At 51.7% G+C, this 18,495-nt stretch overlaps 1 protein-coding gene across 1 annotated transcript in view; it reads left to right on the top strand.

Moving 5' to 3' along the window:
• Positions 1-18,495, top strand: part of SYNE2 (spectrin repeat containing nuclear envelope protein 2) — a 1,750,628-nt gene that overhangs the window by 1,292,443 nt on the left and 439,690 nt on the right. Inside the window, exons 114-115 of the mRNA XM_086937933.1 lie at positions 17,434-17,553; positions 17,645-17,845. Coding sequence (XP_086794059.1) covers positions 17,434-17,553; positions 17,645-17,845 — 321 coding nt within the window. The remainder of the gene's footprint in view (positions 1-17,433; positions 17,554-17,644; positions 17,846-18,495) is intronic.

Below are 18,495 nucleotides of genomic sequence, written 5' to 3'. Positions count from 1 at the left end.
TTAACAGACACAATACCAAATACCCCAACAACCACCAACTCCTCAAAACCAGTCAGTCTGGTTTCAGACCCAACCACAACACGGAAACTGCCCTCATCGCCACCACAGATGACATCTGTAGGACTCTGGAAATAGGAGACATGGTGGCCCTCATCCTCTTAGATCGCTTCACAGCATTTGACACAGTCTGCCACCACAACCTCATTTAACTCCTACTTGATATTGGAATCCAAGGACATGGTCTCAGATGGATCTGCTCTTTTCTGACTGGAAGGACTCTGTCAGTCAGAAAGGCACCATTCACCTCAGAATTCTGTGACCTCATATGCGGAGATCCGCAAGGATCCTCACTGAGCCCAGCCCTCTTCAATGCATACATGATCCCTCTAGCCAGCATCATCCACTCTCACAACATCAACATCCTCTCTTATGCCGATGACACGCAACGCATTCTCTCACTTGCTGACAAGACAGCAAGTACCTATATCAAATACAATGCCTGCATGACTGAAATCACACACTGGATGAAGACCAAATGTCTTAAGCAACCACAAGACCAAAATCATTATCTTTGGGAAGAGCACATCACTGTGGGACTCGCATCTGGTGAAAAACCAAAGGGGATGATGGACGTAGCGTTGACAATACAAACACTCTCCCCCAGTCAAATGATCTGGGTTTAATCCATCACCGTTCTTTAGCTCACTCCGCCACCCCAGTTCAGACATGGCCATATGCAAATCAGTCTGACTCTGTGCCTCATGGGAACAGTCCAGCCCGAACTGCCAAGCCATGTCTTCCCTGGACCGGAATCAAGCTTCCCAGGATCGGGTTCTGGTATTACAGCCGTCTTCAGCCGGGCTTGCTTGAATCCAGTGGCAAAGTGAGCAAGGGACTCACGTCTGAGCATACCCTGGCAACTTAGGGCGAACAAAGAAAAACCAAAGAGGATGATGGACGGAGCGTTGACAATACAAACACTCACCCCCAGTCAACTGATCTGGGTTTAATCCATCACCGTTCTTTAGATGGGTATGCTCATACGTGAGTCCCATGCTCTCCTCACCACTGGATTCAAGCAAGCCGGGCAGAAGACGGCTGGAATGCCAGAAACCGGTCCTCGGAAGCTTGTTTCCAATCCAGGGAAGGCATGGCTTGGCAGTTTGGACTGGACTGTTCCCATGAGGCACAGGGTCAGACTGATTTGCATATGGCCATGTCTGAACTGGGGTGGTGTGGAGTGCAAAAAATGATGGATCTGAAAGAGACACGTTAGTGATAGATTCCTTACCTTAGAATATCCCCAGGCATCAGACTGGATCCGGAAATATTTGCGTAGCAGTACCCTTGCGCGTCGGTAGGCGTCGTCTGCGGCTCCGCGTCCGTCGTCGGCGTCGTGGGCGCCGTGATGACGTCGTCGGAGTACTTAGACGCCGCCTCCGCGTGCTGACGTCAGTTCTTCTTTTTTCCGCGCCAGCAAGAGCAGATCTGGAAAAAGCAGTACTTCTGGTCACTTTTTGACTAAACTTTTTGGATCTTTTTGATCATCTTTTCGAAGTCGAACGACTCCGATCAGTGCCATAGGGATGCCTGGGTTTAAACACTGCGAGGATTGCGACCGCATGATGTCAGTCACGGATCCTCACTGTCGGTGTCTACTCTGTCTCGGCATCGACCACGACGACAAGGCCTACACCGACTGCCGGTCCCTGTCCGGTCCCGCAGGCGACTCAAACTCCGGCAGTCGGCCCCGCGCCGCGAGAGGTCCCGGTCCCACGGGAGGTCAAAGGACAGGTCGCGGGGTCGGAGCCACCACAGCTCCGGGAGTCGGCACCACTCCTCCGGGTCGAAGTCATCGTCAGGTAAGAAACACAAGTCGAAGAGACATCATCGCTCTTCTGACTCCCCCCAACGCTCGCGCGACGCGGCCGGTGGTTCGGGTGACACCGCCCACGCGGCTCCGCTTTCGACGCCACTTGGGGAGTTTTACTTCAATGGCCCCATCAATTGACAACCCTGATTATCAGGAGATGGGTGATGAGGAGGATTCGGGAGGGGTCTGAGGACCCTCTGACCCGAGAGTGTCAGTCTCGAGAGGACTGGACAAGTGAACTTGGGGATGACAGTGGTCAGGACACCTCTCCAGACACTGGTTTTGTCTCGCGCTCCTACCGTGGCTTCGGAGGAGGGGGCAACATACAGTGTGGTGTTGATGAGGGCTGCCAAGGCCTTGGGCCTTGAGCTCCCCGTCGCGGCCGTGAGGACTAACCTCCTCACTGAGGTCCTTAAACCGCAGTCATGCCCGACAGAGCCTCTGCTGCCGTTTAATGAGGCCTTGACCGACGTTCTTTTGGGCACTTGGTCCAATCCCGCTACGGGTTCGCCCGTAGATAGGAACATGGCCAGACGCCACCACCCGGCCCCGGGCGACCCAGTTTTCCTGTCCATCCACCCCACCCCCGAGAGCCTGGTCATCCAGGCGTCCACTTCCCAGACCGCATTCCCGTCGGCTCCGCCGAACAGGGAATCCAAGAGGTATGAGATGTACGGTAAAAAGGTCTTCTCCTCCCTTAGTCTGGGACTGCGGTCTTCCAACACCGCATGCCTCTTGGGCCGCTACAACCACTCTCTGTGGGATATGGTTGCGGAAGTGCTTCCAGAGTGTCAGTTGGAGGTACGGGCCAAACTCGTCCAAGCACTTGTGGAGGGCAGGGATACAGCCAGATATTCTATCCGGTGTGGGCTGGATACCACCGACTCACTAGGTAGAGCGATGGCAACGACGGTGGCGATTAGATGCCACGCCTGGTTGAGGTCCGCCAACTTTTCGGCCGATGTCCAAAACACATTGATGGACATGCCGTTTGATGGCCGTCGCCTTTTTGGTGACAAGGCAGACCATGCGCTTGAGCGCTTTAAGGACTCCAGGGCTACGGCCAAGTCCTTAGGCCTCTCGGCCCCGCACCAGCAAACGGGTGCCTTTCGCTTCTTTCGTGGCTAAGGAAGGGGCGCCTCCACACGTGCTGCCAGCCACACGCCGCAGGGTAACATCCAGCGCGGTGGCGGCCGTGGAAATCGCTGTGGAGGCGGTCGGGGACAATGGCGAGGCCAGTCCACACCCTCCCCCGCAGCATCCGCCTCTAAACCCTCCTAGTCTGCGCTTTTCGGCCCATGTGACGCCAGTGGGGGCAGGGTTCGCCATCACCACTCTCACTGGCGCACTGTCACTTTGGACAGGTTAGTGCTGCAGATCGTCCAGAGGAGCTACTCCCTCCCCTTCGAGACGACCCCTCAAGCCATGCCACCGCAACACCACCGCGTATCGGGGGATCATTTGCGGCTTCTGCAGGAGGAAGTTTCAGCCCTCTTGGCCAAGGGGGCCATCGAGCGCGTTCCTGGGCCAGAAGTAGGACGTGGTTGCTACTCCCACTACTTTCTGGTACCCAAGAAGGGCAAAGGGGGCCTACGCCCTAAATTGGACCTACGGAACATCCACGGCTTCCTCCGGAAGGAGAAGTTGAAGATGCTGACTCCGGTCTTAGCTGCCCTGGACCCAGGAGACTGGATGGTAGCGTTGGACTTGCAGGACGCCTATTTCCACATCCCCGTCCTGCCGGCCCACCGATGTTACCTGCAGTTCACGGTAGTCCACGAGCACTTTCAGTTTACCGTGTTCCCCTTCGGCCTTACCAGCGCCCCACGGGTGTTCACGAAGGTGATGGCGGTGGTCGCAGCTCATCTGCGCAGGTTAGGGGTTTCAGTCTTCCCTTACCTCGACGACTGGTTGTTGAAGGTGGGCTCGCCCCAGACAGTCGTCAGCCACCTCCAGACGACGGCAGACCTCTTGCACCAGCTGGGGTTCTCCATCAATGTGCCGAAGTCACTCCTGTGCCCCTCTCAGAAGCTCCTTTTCATCGGAGCGGTTCTCGACTCGGCGCAGTTTCGAGTTTACCCACCCGAACAGCGGGTTCGGGATATACAGGCTCTGATTCCAATCTTTCAGCCTGTATCCCGAGTTTCGGTCAGGTTGACGCCTCGGCTTCTGGGGCTGATGGCTTCCTGCATCCTTCTGGTGCATCACGCCCGTTGGCGGATGCGGGCTCTGCAGTGGGACCTGAAATTTCAGTGGGCCCAGCATCAGGGCAACCTGTCCGACCATGTCCTGATCTCGGAGGGCACTGCGAGACAGCTGCAGTGGTGGCTCACGGACCGCGATTGGGTCAGCGGCAGATCCCTCTCCCTTCACCAACCAGAGCACGTGGTTGTGACGGACGCGTCCCTCCAGGGCTGGGGTGGCCACATGGGAGAGGCGGAGATCAGAGGCCTCTGGTCTCCGGCGGAGTCCCGGCTCCATATCAACCTTTTGAAGCTGCGGGCGATTCGTCTGGCACTGAAGGCATTCCTCCCCTCTGTCCAAGGGAGTGTAGTGCAGGTGTTCACGGACAACACCACCGCCATGTGGAACTGCAACAAACAGGGCGGGGTGGGGTTGTGGACCCTCTGCCAGGAGGCTCTGCGCCTCTGGCAATGGCTGGAACATAAGGGAGTGACCCTGGTGGTTCAACACCTGGCAGGTTCTCTGAACGCCAGGGCGGACGAACTCAGCCGCCGGTGCATGATGGATCACGAATGGCGTCTAAACTAGGACGTGGCGCAAGGTCTCTTTCTGTAGTGGGGAGAGCCTTGGTTAGATCTATTTGCCACCCAAGAGAACGCGCAATGTCAACAGTTCTGCGCGTTGGAATTTCCAAGGCGGCACTCGCTCGGAGATGCTTTTCGTTGCGAGTGGAGCTGCGGTCTGTTGTACGCCTTTCCGCCTATACCACTTCTGCCCAGAGTGCTGAAGAAGATCAGGCGCGACCGGGCACAAGTCATCCTTGTGGCTCCGGACTGGGCACGAAGGTACTGGTATCCCGAGCTACTCAGTATGTCAGTCGATCCCCCGGTTCATCTGCCTCTTCAGGAGGACCTTCTGTCGCAGCAGCAGGGGGCGGTCCTCCACCCGAACCTGTCCAGTCTCCACCTCCATGCTTGGAGATTGAGCGGCGACAGTTGAGGCCATTTGACTTGCCTCCTGAAGTCTGTAACATCATTCTGGCAGCCAGGCGTCCCTCCACAAAGTCGGTATACGCCTGCAGGTGGAACAGATTTGTGGCATGGTGCACAGCAAAGGCTGTGGATCCTCTCTCTGCCCCCCTTTCTGAGGTTCTTCTCTTTATTCTTTCTCTTGCCCAGCAGGGCTCTGCTCTGGGCACTATCAAGGGCTACCTTTATGCTCTTTCAGCCTTTTTGAGGCTGCCTGATCAACCTTCTTTGTTCAAGTCCCCTATTGTTAATCGATTCTTGAAAGGCATCACACATACGTTCTCTCCTGTGCCCTTTGTGAGGCCTCAGTGGGACTTGAACTTGGTTCTTACTTTTCTGATGTGCGCTCCCTTCGAGCCACTTCACAACTGTCCTCTCCGCCTTCTTACTTTGAAGACTGCCTTCCTGGTAGCCATCACCTCTGCCAGGAGAGTGAGTGAGCTCCAGGCTCTATCCTGTAAACCTCCTTTCCTCTCTGTCCATCCGGACAAGGTTGTGTTGCGGACTAGTCCCTCTTTCCTGCCCAAGGTTGTCACGGCCTTCCACATTGGGCAGTCTATCACCTTGCTCACCTTCTTTCCGCCTCCGCATCCCTCGAGAGAGAGAGGAAGAGAGGCTCCACCATCTGGACCCAAAACGTGCACTCTCATTCTATCTGGATCGCACACGGGTGGATGACCATCTCTTTGTTGGTTACGTGGGCGCTAAGAAGGGGAAAGCGGTGCACAAGCGGACCATCTCGCGGTGGATCATCTTGTGTATCCAGGCGTGTTACTCCTTGGCTAAGAAGGAACCCCCTGTTGGGCTGAGGGCTCAGTCCACTCGGGCCACAGCGACTATGACTGCCTTGGGCCGAGGAGTGCCCTTGCAGGACATTTGCCAGGCGGCTACGTGGGCCTCGCTGCACACGTTTGCAAGACACTATTGCCTGGACAGCCAAGTCCGGAGGGATGGCTTCTTTGGCCGTTACGTCCTCCAGGACTTTCTGGTGTGATTATTGGTTCGCAGACCCACCTCCGGGGCTGGTATTGCTGGGGTATCTATTCTAAGGTAAGGAATCTATCACTAACGTGTCTCTTTCAGATGCACAAGTTACTACTTGTGTAACGATATATCTGTAAGAGACATTAGTTAGTGATAGATTCCTTACCGACCCACCCATCCTCCCTGTTCTGCAAACCGATATCTAGGGTTACGGTCATCCCCTTTCAGGGCCCTAATTTCAAGGCGCCAGTGTTGATTTTTAGCATAGCTCTGCGTTTTTGGCACGGAAAAGCTGACGTCGGCACGCGGAGGCGGCGTCTAAGTACTCCGACGACGTCATCACGGCGCCCACAACGCCGACGACGGACGCGGAGCCGCAGATGACGCCTACTGACGCGCAAGGGTACTGCTACGCAAAAATTTCCGGATCCAGTCTGACGCCTGGGGATATTCTAAGGTAAGGAATCTATCACTAACTAATGTCTCTTACAGATATATCGTTACACAAGTAGTAACTTGTGCATTGAGGCCCAGATCTCTGTACTGGGGTGAATGTATGACATTGTTCTGCATTCTGTCCATCAACTGTGGTTTTTGTAATTGTCACCCCGAGTGGGATGGGTATGATCAGACGTGAGTCGCATGCTCTCCACACCACTGGATTCAAGCAAGCCGGGCTGAAGACGGCTGGAATGCCAGAAACCGGTCCTCGGAAGCCTGTTTCCGGTCCAGGGAAGGCATGGCTTGGCAGTTCGGGCTGGACTGTTCCCATGAGGCACAGGGTCAGACTGATTTGCATATGGCCATGTCTGAACTGGGGTGGTGTGGAGTGCAAAAAAACGATGGATTTAGGTACAGATCTCTGTACTCGGGTGAATGTATGACATTGTTCTGCATTGTGTCCATCAACTGTGGTTTTTGCAGTTGTCACCCCGAGTGGGATGGGTATGCTCAGACGTGAGTCCCATGCTCTCCACACCACTGGATTCAAGCAAGCCGGGCTGAAGACGGCTGGAATGCCAGAAACCAGTCCTCGGAAGCTTGTTTCCGGTCCAGGGAAGGCATGGCTTGGCAGTTTGGGCTGGACTGTTCCCACGAGGCACAGGGTCAGACTGATTTGCATATGGCCATGTCTGAACTGGGGTGGTGTGGAGTGCAAAAAAACGATGGATTTAGGCACAGATCTCTGTACTGGGATGAATGTATGACATTGTTCTGCATTCTGTCCATCAACTGTGGTTTTTGCAATTGTCACCCTGAGTGGGATGGGTATGCTCAGACGTGAGTCCCATGCTCTCCACACCACTGGATTCAAGCAAGCCGGGCTGAAGACGGCTGGAATGCCAGAAACCGGTCCTCGGAAGCTTGTTTCCGATCCAGGGAAGGCATGGCTTGGCAGTTCGGGCTGGACTGTTCCCATGAGGCACAGGGTCAGACTGATTTGCATATGGCCATGTCTGAACTGGGGTGGTGTGGAGTGCAAAAAAACGATGGATTTAGGCCCAGATCTCTGTACTGGGGTGAATGTATGATATTGTTCTGCATTCTGTCCATCAACTCTGGGTTTTGCAACTCTCATTTGGTGACCAACAGAGCTAGGGCTATGACCTACTACCACTGCCAGTGCTTTCATACCCTGAAGATGCTGAGGAAGATTTTCAAATGGCTCTCAATCAACACCCAGAAAACCATCCCTCATACCCTGATGACAAGCAATCTGGACTACGGACACCTTCTATTCCAAAATCAACAGAAAACTCACCAGAAGTCTGCATACCATTCAGAACTCGATGGCCAGAATCACTCTCAGACTCCCACGAAGCACTCACATCACACCACATCACACTTTAAGGAGATCCACGGGCTCTCCATTCACAAATGAACACAATCTAAACTCTTCACCCACACTTTAAATGCACTACAAATCACTGCCCTAGAATACGTCAACAATCGCATTTGCGGAGGGCGTGGCCAGCGACCAGCTAAGATGGCCCCGACTTAACTGAGCTCCGCGACCTGACGAGTTCTCCCCGACTATCCACCTCACATATCCTGATTTGCGGCGGCGCTGCTGCCTAGAAACTGCAATCGGAGCGTCTCTGCTCCGCAACAAACCTACCTGCACCCGCGGACTCGCTTCAGCCGCGATGCGGCGCCGCACTGAAGATCACGGCCTAGTGCACCAACAGACGCCGGGGCCTGGGGTGACACAGAGGCCCGGTGACGAGACGGCAGGTGCGGCTCTGTAACTGCCGGAGAACCAGGGCGGCCGAGTAAAGTTGGCAGCGCAGACCGAGTCTCCGCGGCGAAGCCAGGGGCAGGAGCTGGACGGGCGTACTCTCCCCCCCTCCTGCCCCCTCCGGTGGCGGGGAAAAAGCGGGAAGAAACAATCAGGGAGCAACCGAGGCACAAGTGACAATGGGCCCTACACTAACGTGGGGGTAGGCGACGATCCATCCATAACCCTGTGCCTGGCAGTCATTACTCCACGAGCCCTCACGGCTAGCTGACCCTTAGGAGTGGGGGAGGTCGCCGCACAATCGGGCCCGGCGCCGGACTTAGGCGCTCGAAACCAACAGGAGGCCGGAGTTGGGCCTTCCACGGCCCCCTGCAGCATCATCAGAACGGGACCGTGCAGAGACGAGTGGTGCCCGCGAATTTGGCAGACTACAATATTGGAGGGACGGCGTGGGAGGTGCACGCTGGACTCAGGGACACCGAGTTCAAGTTCAAGTTCAAGTTCGGGCATTTGTATAGCGCACTACTCACCCAGAGGGTCTCAAGGCGCTTGGGGAAGGGGTTCATTATTTGTCGAATAACCAGGTTTTAAGTTCTTTTCTGAAGGATATGTGGTTTTGAGTAAGCATGGGCGGAAAATCCGTTTCGCTCGCGGATTTTGCGGATTTTCGGTAAATTCGCAATCCGCGAGATTCGCGAATCTCCCGCAAAATCCGCAAATCCGCGAGCAGCGGATTTTATGGCTTGCTCGCACTGTTCGCGTGAGTTCGCGGCTTCCCAGTACAACTTCGCGCCCCGCGAATAAGCGCTAAATTGCAGAAATACGATCTTAGCAAAACTGAAACTACTTACCAGGTTCAAAAGTTCAGGCTCATCATTAGTAGCCATTTCCTGTAGTGCTTCCTGAGGGGCCCCTCCAGAGTTCAGTTGCCAGTTGCAACTATTATGTGACCCTGCTCTGAACCTCAGAATAGTTACACATATGCCACAAAGGTCCTGAATTACAGCTAAGGGAGACAAGCAGGAGCCAGGCTGGAAGTTCAAATCCATTAATCAGCCCCTAATTCATTATTGTCAGTTGGGGCAGGGCAGGTGTTGTAACTAATTTTGCAACAATGAAAGCACTTAGCAAGTGCAAAAGATCACTAATCAGGAAGCACTAAGGAAGCAGGTGCCAGCTAAAAAAATATTCTGTGACACATTAATCAGCCCCAAATTAATTCAGGTCACTTGAGGCAGGGAAGGTGTGCTTTGCTTTGCCACAATAATGTACACTGACTGGACAACCAGAGGGTGCTGTGATGAAACAGAGGGTGGCATGGGTGGGCCAGAGGGTGGCATGAGTAGTCAGAGAGTGGCAGTGGTGACCGAGAGTGGCAGTGATGAAGAAGAGTGTCCCAAACAGGCTGGACACGTAGAAACAACAAGTTCGCAAAACTTGCGACCCGCCAGGTAAGTTCGCGTTTGCAAAATTGTACAAAACCCTCGCGAACTGGCAGAAACCCGCGCGAACACAAAAAAAAAAAATCCGCAAATTCGAGAGAATTCGCGGATTTTGCGGATTGCGAGTTCGCAAATCCGCAAAATTCGCGAACGCGAGATTCGAAAAAATTCGCCCATGCTTAGTTTTGAGTAAGGCGGAGGTGAGTGGGGAGTCAGTTCCAGGTCTTGGCAGCAAGGAAGGAGAATTATCTGCCACCCATGGTGGATTTTCGGATGCGCGGGACTGCGGCGAGGGCTTGATTGGACGATCTTAGTTGGCGGGTGGGTTTGTAGAAGGACAGTCGAGTGTTGAGGCATTCGGGTCAAAGATTGTAGAGGGCTTTGTGTGCGTGGTTGAGAAGGCGGAAAGTAATTCTTTTGTTGACGGGAAGCCAGTGGAGGTCTTTTAAGTGTCCGGTGATGTGATCTTGGCGAGGGATGTCTAATATGAGTCTCGCTGATGCGTTTTGGATGCGTTGGAGTTTTTTCTGTAATTTTGCTGTGATTCCGGCATAGAGGGTGTTTCCATAATCCAGTCGACTCATGACCAGTGCGTGGGTGACAGTCTTTCTTGTCTCGAGGGGGATCCAGCGGAAGATCTTTTTAAGAATGCGAAGTACGTTGAAGCAGGAGGATGAGACTGCGTTGACTTGTCTGGACATCGAGAGAGAGGAGTCTAGGATGAAGCCAAGGTTACGTGCATGGTCTCTGGGAGTGGGTGCTGTGCCCAGAGCGGAGGGCCACCAAGAGTCGTCCCAGGCAGAGGGGGAAGATCCTAGGATGAGCACCTCGGTTTTGTCTGAGTTGAGTTTTAGGCGGCTATGTTTCAGACCGTGTGGGTGATGTGGAGAAAACGACGGCAGGACTAACTGCAGACACGGCGGAATTACAAACCAAAGTGCGCAAACTGGAGGAAGACAACATCCTGTTGAAAACCAAGCTGGACGAGCAGAAAGGTAGATCCCGGCGCAATAATGTACGCCTGGCCGGAGTACCGGAGACGACCGAGAGATTGCATCAGGCCCTGACCCGGGTGGACACTATCGCATTACAGTCGGTCTGAGACCCCACCTCAGCGCTATCACACCAGTGACCCACGCAGACTTACCTTTGCTACGCCACAAAAAGAAGTGATGAGTGGAAGGGGATCCAGAGGGCAGCAAGTGCCACGGCTCGACAAATTTGCATATAATAAAGACGGCGCAGACACTGCCAAAGGCAACGGGCCACACTCGGCTGCCCGCCCAACGGACAACCCCGGTGCTTCAGAGGAGATCACACTCCATGATGTCATGGCAGCATTAAAGACTATGCAATCCTCCATGGGCACGATCTCCACTGACGTCTCTCTCATCCCCGCAGACCTCGCCAAAATGTCAGACCATGTGGGTGATGTGGAGAAAACGACGGCAGGACTAACTGCAGACACGGCGGAATTACAAACCAAAGTGCGCAAACTGGAGGAAGACAACATCCTGTTGAAGACCAAGCTGGACGAGCAGAAAGGTAGATCCCGGCGCAATAATGTACGCCTGGCCGGAGTACCGGAGACGCCCGGGGGTCCAGCACTTGACCTCTTCGTGGAGGATCTCATTCAAAATCAACTCCAACCAAGATGACTTTCCAAATATTTTTCGGTGGAGCGCGCCCACCACGTACCCGGCGGAAAGCAGCGCCCAGGGAATCCACCACGACCGGTTCTGGCGCTCATTTTTAACTTCCGCGACAGCGACGCCATTTTGCAGGCCGCACGCATTGCCCCATCAATCAAAATTGAAAATTCTGAGATTGCCTTCTAGCCTGACTACATGGCGGCGGTAGCACAACAGCGACGAAGCTTCATGGAGGTGAAGAAGGAGCTCCGCACCAGAAAAATCAAGTACTCTATGATTTTTCCTGCCAGACTGCGTGTGGAATCTGAAGGAAAGACGTGGTTCTTTGAATCCCCAGAGGAAGCAAGAGACTGGCTGGAGGGATGGCGTCCGGCTCGTGGACCAAGGAACCAAGGTTCTCTGCACAGCAATCCGAGAGGAGAGGGGCGGCACACAGATAACTGAAATTCCTGCTTTTGCTTCCAGGATGGTCCCAGGACAGGCAGTGGATTACAGGGTCTGACAGACATTTTGAAGGGCCTGTACTGGTTTTTGGACAGTGACCCATACGGTGGGGTTGCCGGGGGTGGTGGGGTGCACTGCTGAAAAAGGGGACTACCGTAGAATACGGCTGACACTGCCGACACGAAGCTGAGGACTCCAACAGGTAGGAGCTATCGAACCTATGCAGCGCTATCGTGACAATCTTCGAGGGGAGGAATCATAATGGTCGCTAAGGACTCGCCCTCACAAGTTATGCGAGTTACGATGGTTAGTAAGCGCTCTGCTCAGTTGGGGAGGTGGACGGTTTCAGATCCACATGGCAGGGAGGCAGGTTGGGGGTTAAGGGGTTACAGCATCGCATTGTTTATTTGGTTGTGTTTGAATGTTAAAGTTTCGCAATCTCTCCTTAGGATGGTGTTTAAACTGTACGGGCAATGGATGTCCACATATGAGCGATGTTGCATACCAGTGGTGGGGAGGCCTGCGCATGTTGTGCCCCTGGTACTAGTCCAAGAGGGAACCACAGTCGAACGATTCACATCACACCACACACACAATGCTAGGAAGCGAGGTGCAGGACAATGACTCCCAGACACAGCGAATGATCGCCCCCTCCTTGAACGTCATTTCCTGCAACGTGAACGGGTTGGGCCGCAAGATTAAAAGGGGTTTAGTCCTGCAATACCTGAAGAGGAAGGCCCCCACAGTGGTGCTACTACAAGAAACGCACCTGACTGGAATGGCCTGCAAAGCACTAAACCGCTGGGGGTTTAAGATGGCCGCTCATGCGGAGTTCACCACTGGATCCCGGGGGGTGGGTATCCTGATACATAAGAGCTCGCCGCTGATGATCAAGAAAACTTGGACGGATGACCAGGGACGATTCTCAGCAATCACTTGCCAATGGGAGGGGCGCGTATACAATATGATCAGTGCATATATCACCCCGACGCTTCACCAGGCAGCCTTCCATGACCTTGGGAAACTGTTGCTCGACTTACCTGAGGGAGAACTAATCATAGGGGGGGATCTTAATACTGTGGAGTGGTGTGGCTCACTGGTTAGAGGCGGCAAACCCAGAAGCAGAGAACAGCCCGGGACCAGGGTTCAATTCCCGACGCGGCAGGGTCATGGACCAGGGTCAGTGGACTCGATAATTCTCGCCTCGGTGCCCACTCTAACCAGGGATCACACTCGGCAACTCTGGGCATTAGCTTGCCTCATCTCTACAACGGCCCCCCACATTCGCCGGGGATGCCTGGTTTCACCTTGGAGATACCCAGTAGGGACCATCTCACAGGGATAGCCAGGACGGGTTCCCCAGCGGTCTACAGCGCCACGATGCTTCAGGGCAGCAGTGCGCTTTACAAGACACATACATACATACTGTGGTCGACACAACACTCGACCGTAAGCCACCCCGAGAAAACGCCAGATCCAATCAGACCCTTAGGGAATTCATAGATGCCATGGGACTGACTGACATGTGGAGGCTTAAGCACCCGACTGAGCACCAATACATCTTCCACTTGAGGGCTCATAACAGCCTATCCAGGATAGACTATATATTGACATTAGCGATGGCTCCAGAGCAGGTCACGGTGATTGAACACCTACCACGGGGATCTCAGACCACTCCCCGATTCAATTTACCTACACTACACAGCATCCCCGAAGACAGAAAATCTACCCACTGCACCCTGGCTACCTAAAGAACTGTAAGATTGCCAAGACGTTAGTAACCACCACGGAACAGTATTTTGCCAAAAATATATCGACAGTAGACTCACTGTGCATTCTCTGGGAGGCGTATAAATCCGTAATTAGGGGACAGGCCATCTCGACTATTACCCAACATAAGTGGGATCACAGGCAGGCCCTTGACTCCCTAGAAGCAGCAGCACAGCAGGCGGAAACTGCACACGCCATGACTCCCAACGCTACCACAGCGCAAACTATGATACTAACAGCTCAGGAATACCGAGCCTATGCGGAGGACATAGCAAAGACTCGGCACACAGACACTCTACACAAGATATATGAGCTGGGGGACAAGACGGGGAAAATGCTCGCGTGGTTGGAGAGGAAGGAAAGGGCAGATAAGTGGATCGCACAACTAACACTAGGAGATGGTACGCATACAACAGATCCCCGACTGATAGTGGAGGAATTGGCAACCTATTATGAAAGGGTGTACACACCACGAGTTACAGCAACGGTAGAGGACTGCATGGGCTTCTTACACGATATACCACTGACCACTCTCCCCCTAGAGGACATACATACACTTGAGGAGGACTTGACATCGGAGGAGGTCGGGAAAGCGATAGCGGCAGTACATACAGGAAAGCCGATGGGGCCTAATGGCATTCCGGTGGAGCTTTACAAAAGGGTAGCAAATAAGATCACCCCCACGTACTTAATATGTACACTGACTGTTTAGTGCAAGGTACGCTACCTAAAGACCAAAGATTGGCCACAATTGTGGAGATCCACAAGCCAGGTAAATCCCCGGAGCAATCCTCATCCTATCGACCGATATCCCTAATGAACGCTGAAGCGAAGTTATTGGCGAAAGCACTGGCGCTCCGACTACAGCCACACCTTACGACATTGGTCCACCCCAACCAGTCGGGCTTCATGCCTGGACAGAACACCTCCCTTAATCTACGACGCCTCAACGGTGTATTGGCCCGTACTCAGTTGCTCCAGGAAGATGCGGCCATCCTCTCCTTAGATGCCACGATGGCGTTCGACTTAGTGGAATGGTCGTTCCTTTTCGCAGTACTTCACAGGATGGGTTTCGGCCCCAAATTTTGCAGGTGGGTCAAATTACTATACACGGCGCCACTGGCACACATAGTAGCAAATGGTCATATATCAAGAGAAATATCATTGGGACGAGGAACGCGGCAGGGGTGCCCGCTGTCCCTGCTCCTCTTTGCGTTAATATTAGAACCCTTGGCAACGTGGATACACATGACGTCGTTACTCTGAGGGATAACATGGGAAGCAGATTGGGAGGACCGGATCTCCCTTTATGTAGACGACGTGCTGATATATCTAACGTCCCCGACAGAGTCCCTGACGGCCCTGCTAGACATCCTCACGACATATGGTAAGATGTCCGGATACACCATAAATTGGGCAAAGTTGTTGCTGTATTTACTGCACGGCCTAGTGCCTACGCTCCCCCCTGACTGTCCCTTACAAATAGTGACCAGGGGGTTTTAATACTTAGGAATCTATATTACCCCACAAGCTAACTTATTTATGGAAGAAAACCTGCTGAAATCCCTAAAGCGACTAAAATCGGACGTTACACACTGGAGAGCCCTCCCACTGACGCTTCTGGGAAGAGCAGCTCTTTAAAATTCTTACGCTTCCTAGGTTCCTCTATGCGCTCCAGAATACCCCTTTCCCGGTCCCCACTTCCTATTTTAAGGCCATCGAAGCGGAAATTACCTCCTTGCTGTGGGACGGGAAACCTGCACGCATAGCACAATCTAAATTGATACGTAGCTGGTATGACTGGGGAATAGCCTTGCCCAGTGTTCGATTATATTACTGGGCGGCATACCTGGCGATCATTAATCAATGGCTCCACACTCCGCAAGACGAACCGGCCTACAGACTAGACCGGAGTGTGCTACCGGTGGAACGTGTGATGAAGGCCCTTTATACAAACAAACTACAGCACGCATTAACAAGCCCCACGGCCCACACAATAAAAATTTGGCAAACTGCACGGAGGGCTCTGGGATGGGAAGAAGTACTAACACTGGCCACTCCGCTATGGAAAACACGTAGCTTAGGCACCCTGGCAAACACTAAGGAATTCAGGCAATGGGACCTAATAGGTATTACAAAAATTGGCGATCTGTGGATGAAAGGGGAAATCATTACATTCGCAGCCCTTAAAGAGAAATACGGGCTAGCAGACATTGAGGGTCTACTGCTACGTCCAAGTCAGTCATGCCCTTCAAAGCGCCATCCCCCTGGGCACCCCACTAGTCGAATCATCGCCCCTTGAAGACAGAATCCTTACAGACCACATGGATAAAAAATCCATATCACAAACATACCGTAAATTAGTTAATAATCTCCCGGACCCGATGGTCGTTACACAAGCTCGGGCACACGGCCGATCCCCTCTGCCTTAGGGGATAAGGTCAGATAGGAACATATTTCCATATAATATGGGACTGTCCACAAATACAACTTTACTGGGAACACGTCCTGAATGCGATTTCGGCGGCGAGTGGGGTGGAGGTCCAGCGAGATCCTAGTTGCTGCCTATTAAATACACGGCGACCACCGGACCTAAATCTGGGACTACGAACTTGGGCTACACTTGGGTTGGCGACGGCAAAAAGGAATATATCCAGGAACTGGGGATCCGGGAGATGCCCACGCAAGCACAATGGTAGAATAATATGGACGCAGCGATGGTAGATAAAAAAGCAGTCTATACGCACCGGGGATGCCTTAAAAAATGGTCCAGAATATGGGGTAAATGGAATGAATCATGAGGGAACATTTGTGAACCGCAAGATACATCCTCTACACCTAAAGACAGTCCATAATATTCAGATTTGCAACAATCATGCATGGAGGGGAGGGAGGGGTGTTATATGGGAGTGTTGTCTTAGATACGTGCCTAGAATGTACTGATAACTTTTGGTCTATATACACGGAAGTATGTACAACATTGACTCGTTATTAATGGAGATGATTGTTGTTTGATAAACCTTACCGACACCTCCACTCATCCGGACTCCTACTTGTATGATCCAACGCTTACGGAAAACCAGACCTGATAGTCGCGCCTTCACTAAATTGCTCATAAAGTGTGGAACAACCTTCCGCTACACATAAGAGCCTCCTCCTCACTTCTGAAGTTCTGTAAGAAGCTAAAGATATGGCTTTTTGAGTAGTCCCACTAGGCCCTAGGTGTGGCTAGACTCACACCTGTTGAGCATAAAGATACTCTCCCGGGTGATAATGCACTCTACAAATCTACATAACATACCATAACATTAACATACTTTTAAAAAACGAATTTTTGTCTAACCTGGTGGTGCACATATCCTTTTGGATGGTTCATCATTGCAAACATACTTTAAAGATTAGTACAAGTTGCTTCATTTGGTCTCTCATTTGTACTCTCTTCATCCACATTGCAGTTTCTTAACTTTGGAAACATGTCCTGAACTTGATGATTAGTGACTCATTTGTACCACTTCCCTCTTACATGCGTACTGTGATCAAACCATATAAAATAATTGATACATTTTTGTTTTATTGACTCTGGACGTTCTGGCATATTTGTTCTGTGGCCGCTGGGAAAATACTTTGCATGTGCTCTGACCCCTAAATATAGAGAAAGGTTGATTGTCTCGAAGTACATATTGCGTTGTTGCACATCTATTGTAGTTTCAAATACTTTTTCCAAAAAGTGGCAAATAACTTGCATTATTGAAAATCCTGATAATACAGTGCTTAAAACCCTAATTTAGAATGATGTTCTCCTGTGTTTGTGCTGTAGAAATTACAAGGATATGATTTGGAGTTGCAAAATTGTGAGACGCGGGTAGCATCACTGAGAGGTCAAGGTGAAAAACTCCTGTTACCGACTTCCATTCAACACGAAGTACACAAGTTAGAGGTAAGACTTAATCTCAATAAGTCTGTTTCACATAGCTGGGAAATCCCATTTAGCCAAGTGCTTCTAATAATGCTGGTGATGTCACTCTTAGGTTGTTCTTGATGATGCATGGAGGATATTGCGGTCCAGGCAAGGTGAACTAAGTTATACTTTCATCAGTGAGAAAGAGTACAATGGCCTCCTTCGTGGTTTAACTGAATTAGTGGACATTGGACGGAAGAAAATTATTCTGAGTCAGGGAATACCATTCAAAAGTATTACAGCCTTGGAGGAGCGGCTTCAAAATCACAAGGTATGTCATGCATGGGTTGTTTCAGCCTTGCCTTTCATATTGCATTACATTATTTCACTACATTTTCTAAATCCTCAATATTGTAATTATAGCAGAAGCCAGTACAGATGTAATATACTTGTGTTGAATACAAATTATTTGTGAAGGACAGACACTTGTGCATCGAGTTGTCAAAAATTGAATGTCAGGCTAAGTAGACAGTGGATACAGTTACTGAAGATTGGCTTTCACAACTCTAGAACCTGACTCACAATTTTCTGCATGTATCAAAGATCCACGCTTACCTCAGCCTTGTTTATATTTTATGTGAAACGTCTCAGGTTAGTCCTGGCAGATTCCAATGACACTATACATCAGTTTGTGAGTAACAGGCAACTGTACCTAAACATTTACCAGTGAAAGGCATTCTTATACTATCCTATTGCCTCATGATAAAATAACATTGGATCCTGTAATTCAGCTGAAGCTGAATCCACAGAACACTGAATTTCTCCTTGTCTCTCTGAAACATTGAAACAGATTTGACCCTGCATTACTATCTGAGTTGAAGCAAAAGTTTTTTCCCAGTTGCACCAGACTGAAGTTAAATTACTCAGCTTGAAAGGAACAGTACTTTAGCTCTATACTCACACTCAATTAAATTTCTTACT

The sequence above is a fragment of the Lissotriton vulgaris genome, chromosome 9 (genome assembly GCF_964263255.1).
Source record: "Lissotriton vulgaris chromosome 9, aLisVul1.2, whole genome shotgun sequence".
NCBI classification, from domain to species: Eukaryota; Metazoa; Chordata; class Amphibia; order Caudata; family Salamandridae; genus Lissotriton; species Lissotriton vulgaris.
The sequence above is the reverse complement of the archived record's forward strand: the minus strand, read 5'-3'. Positions and strand labels throughout refer to the sequence as shown.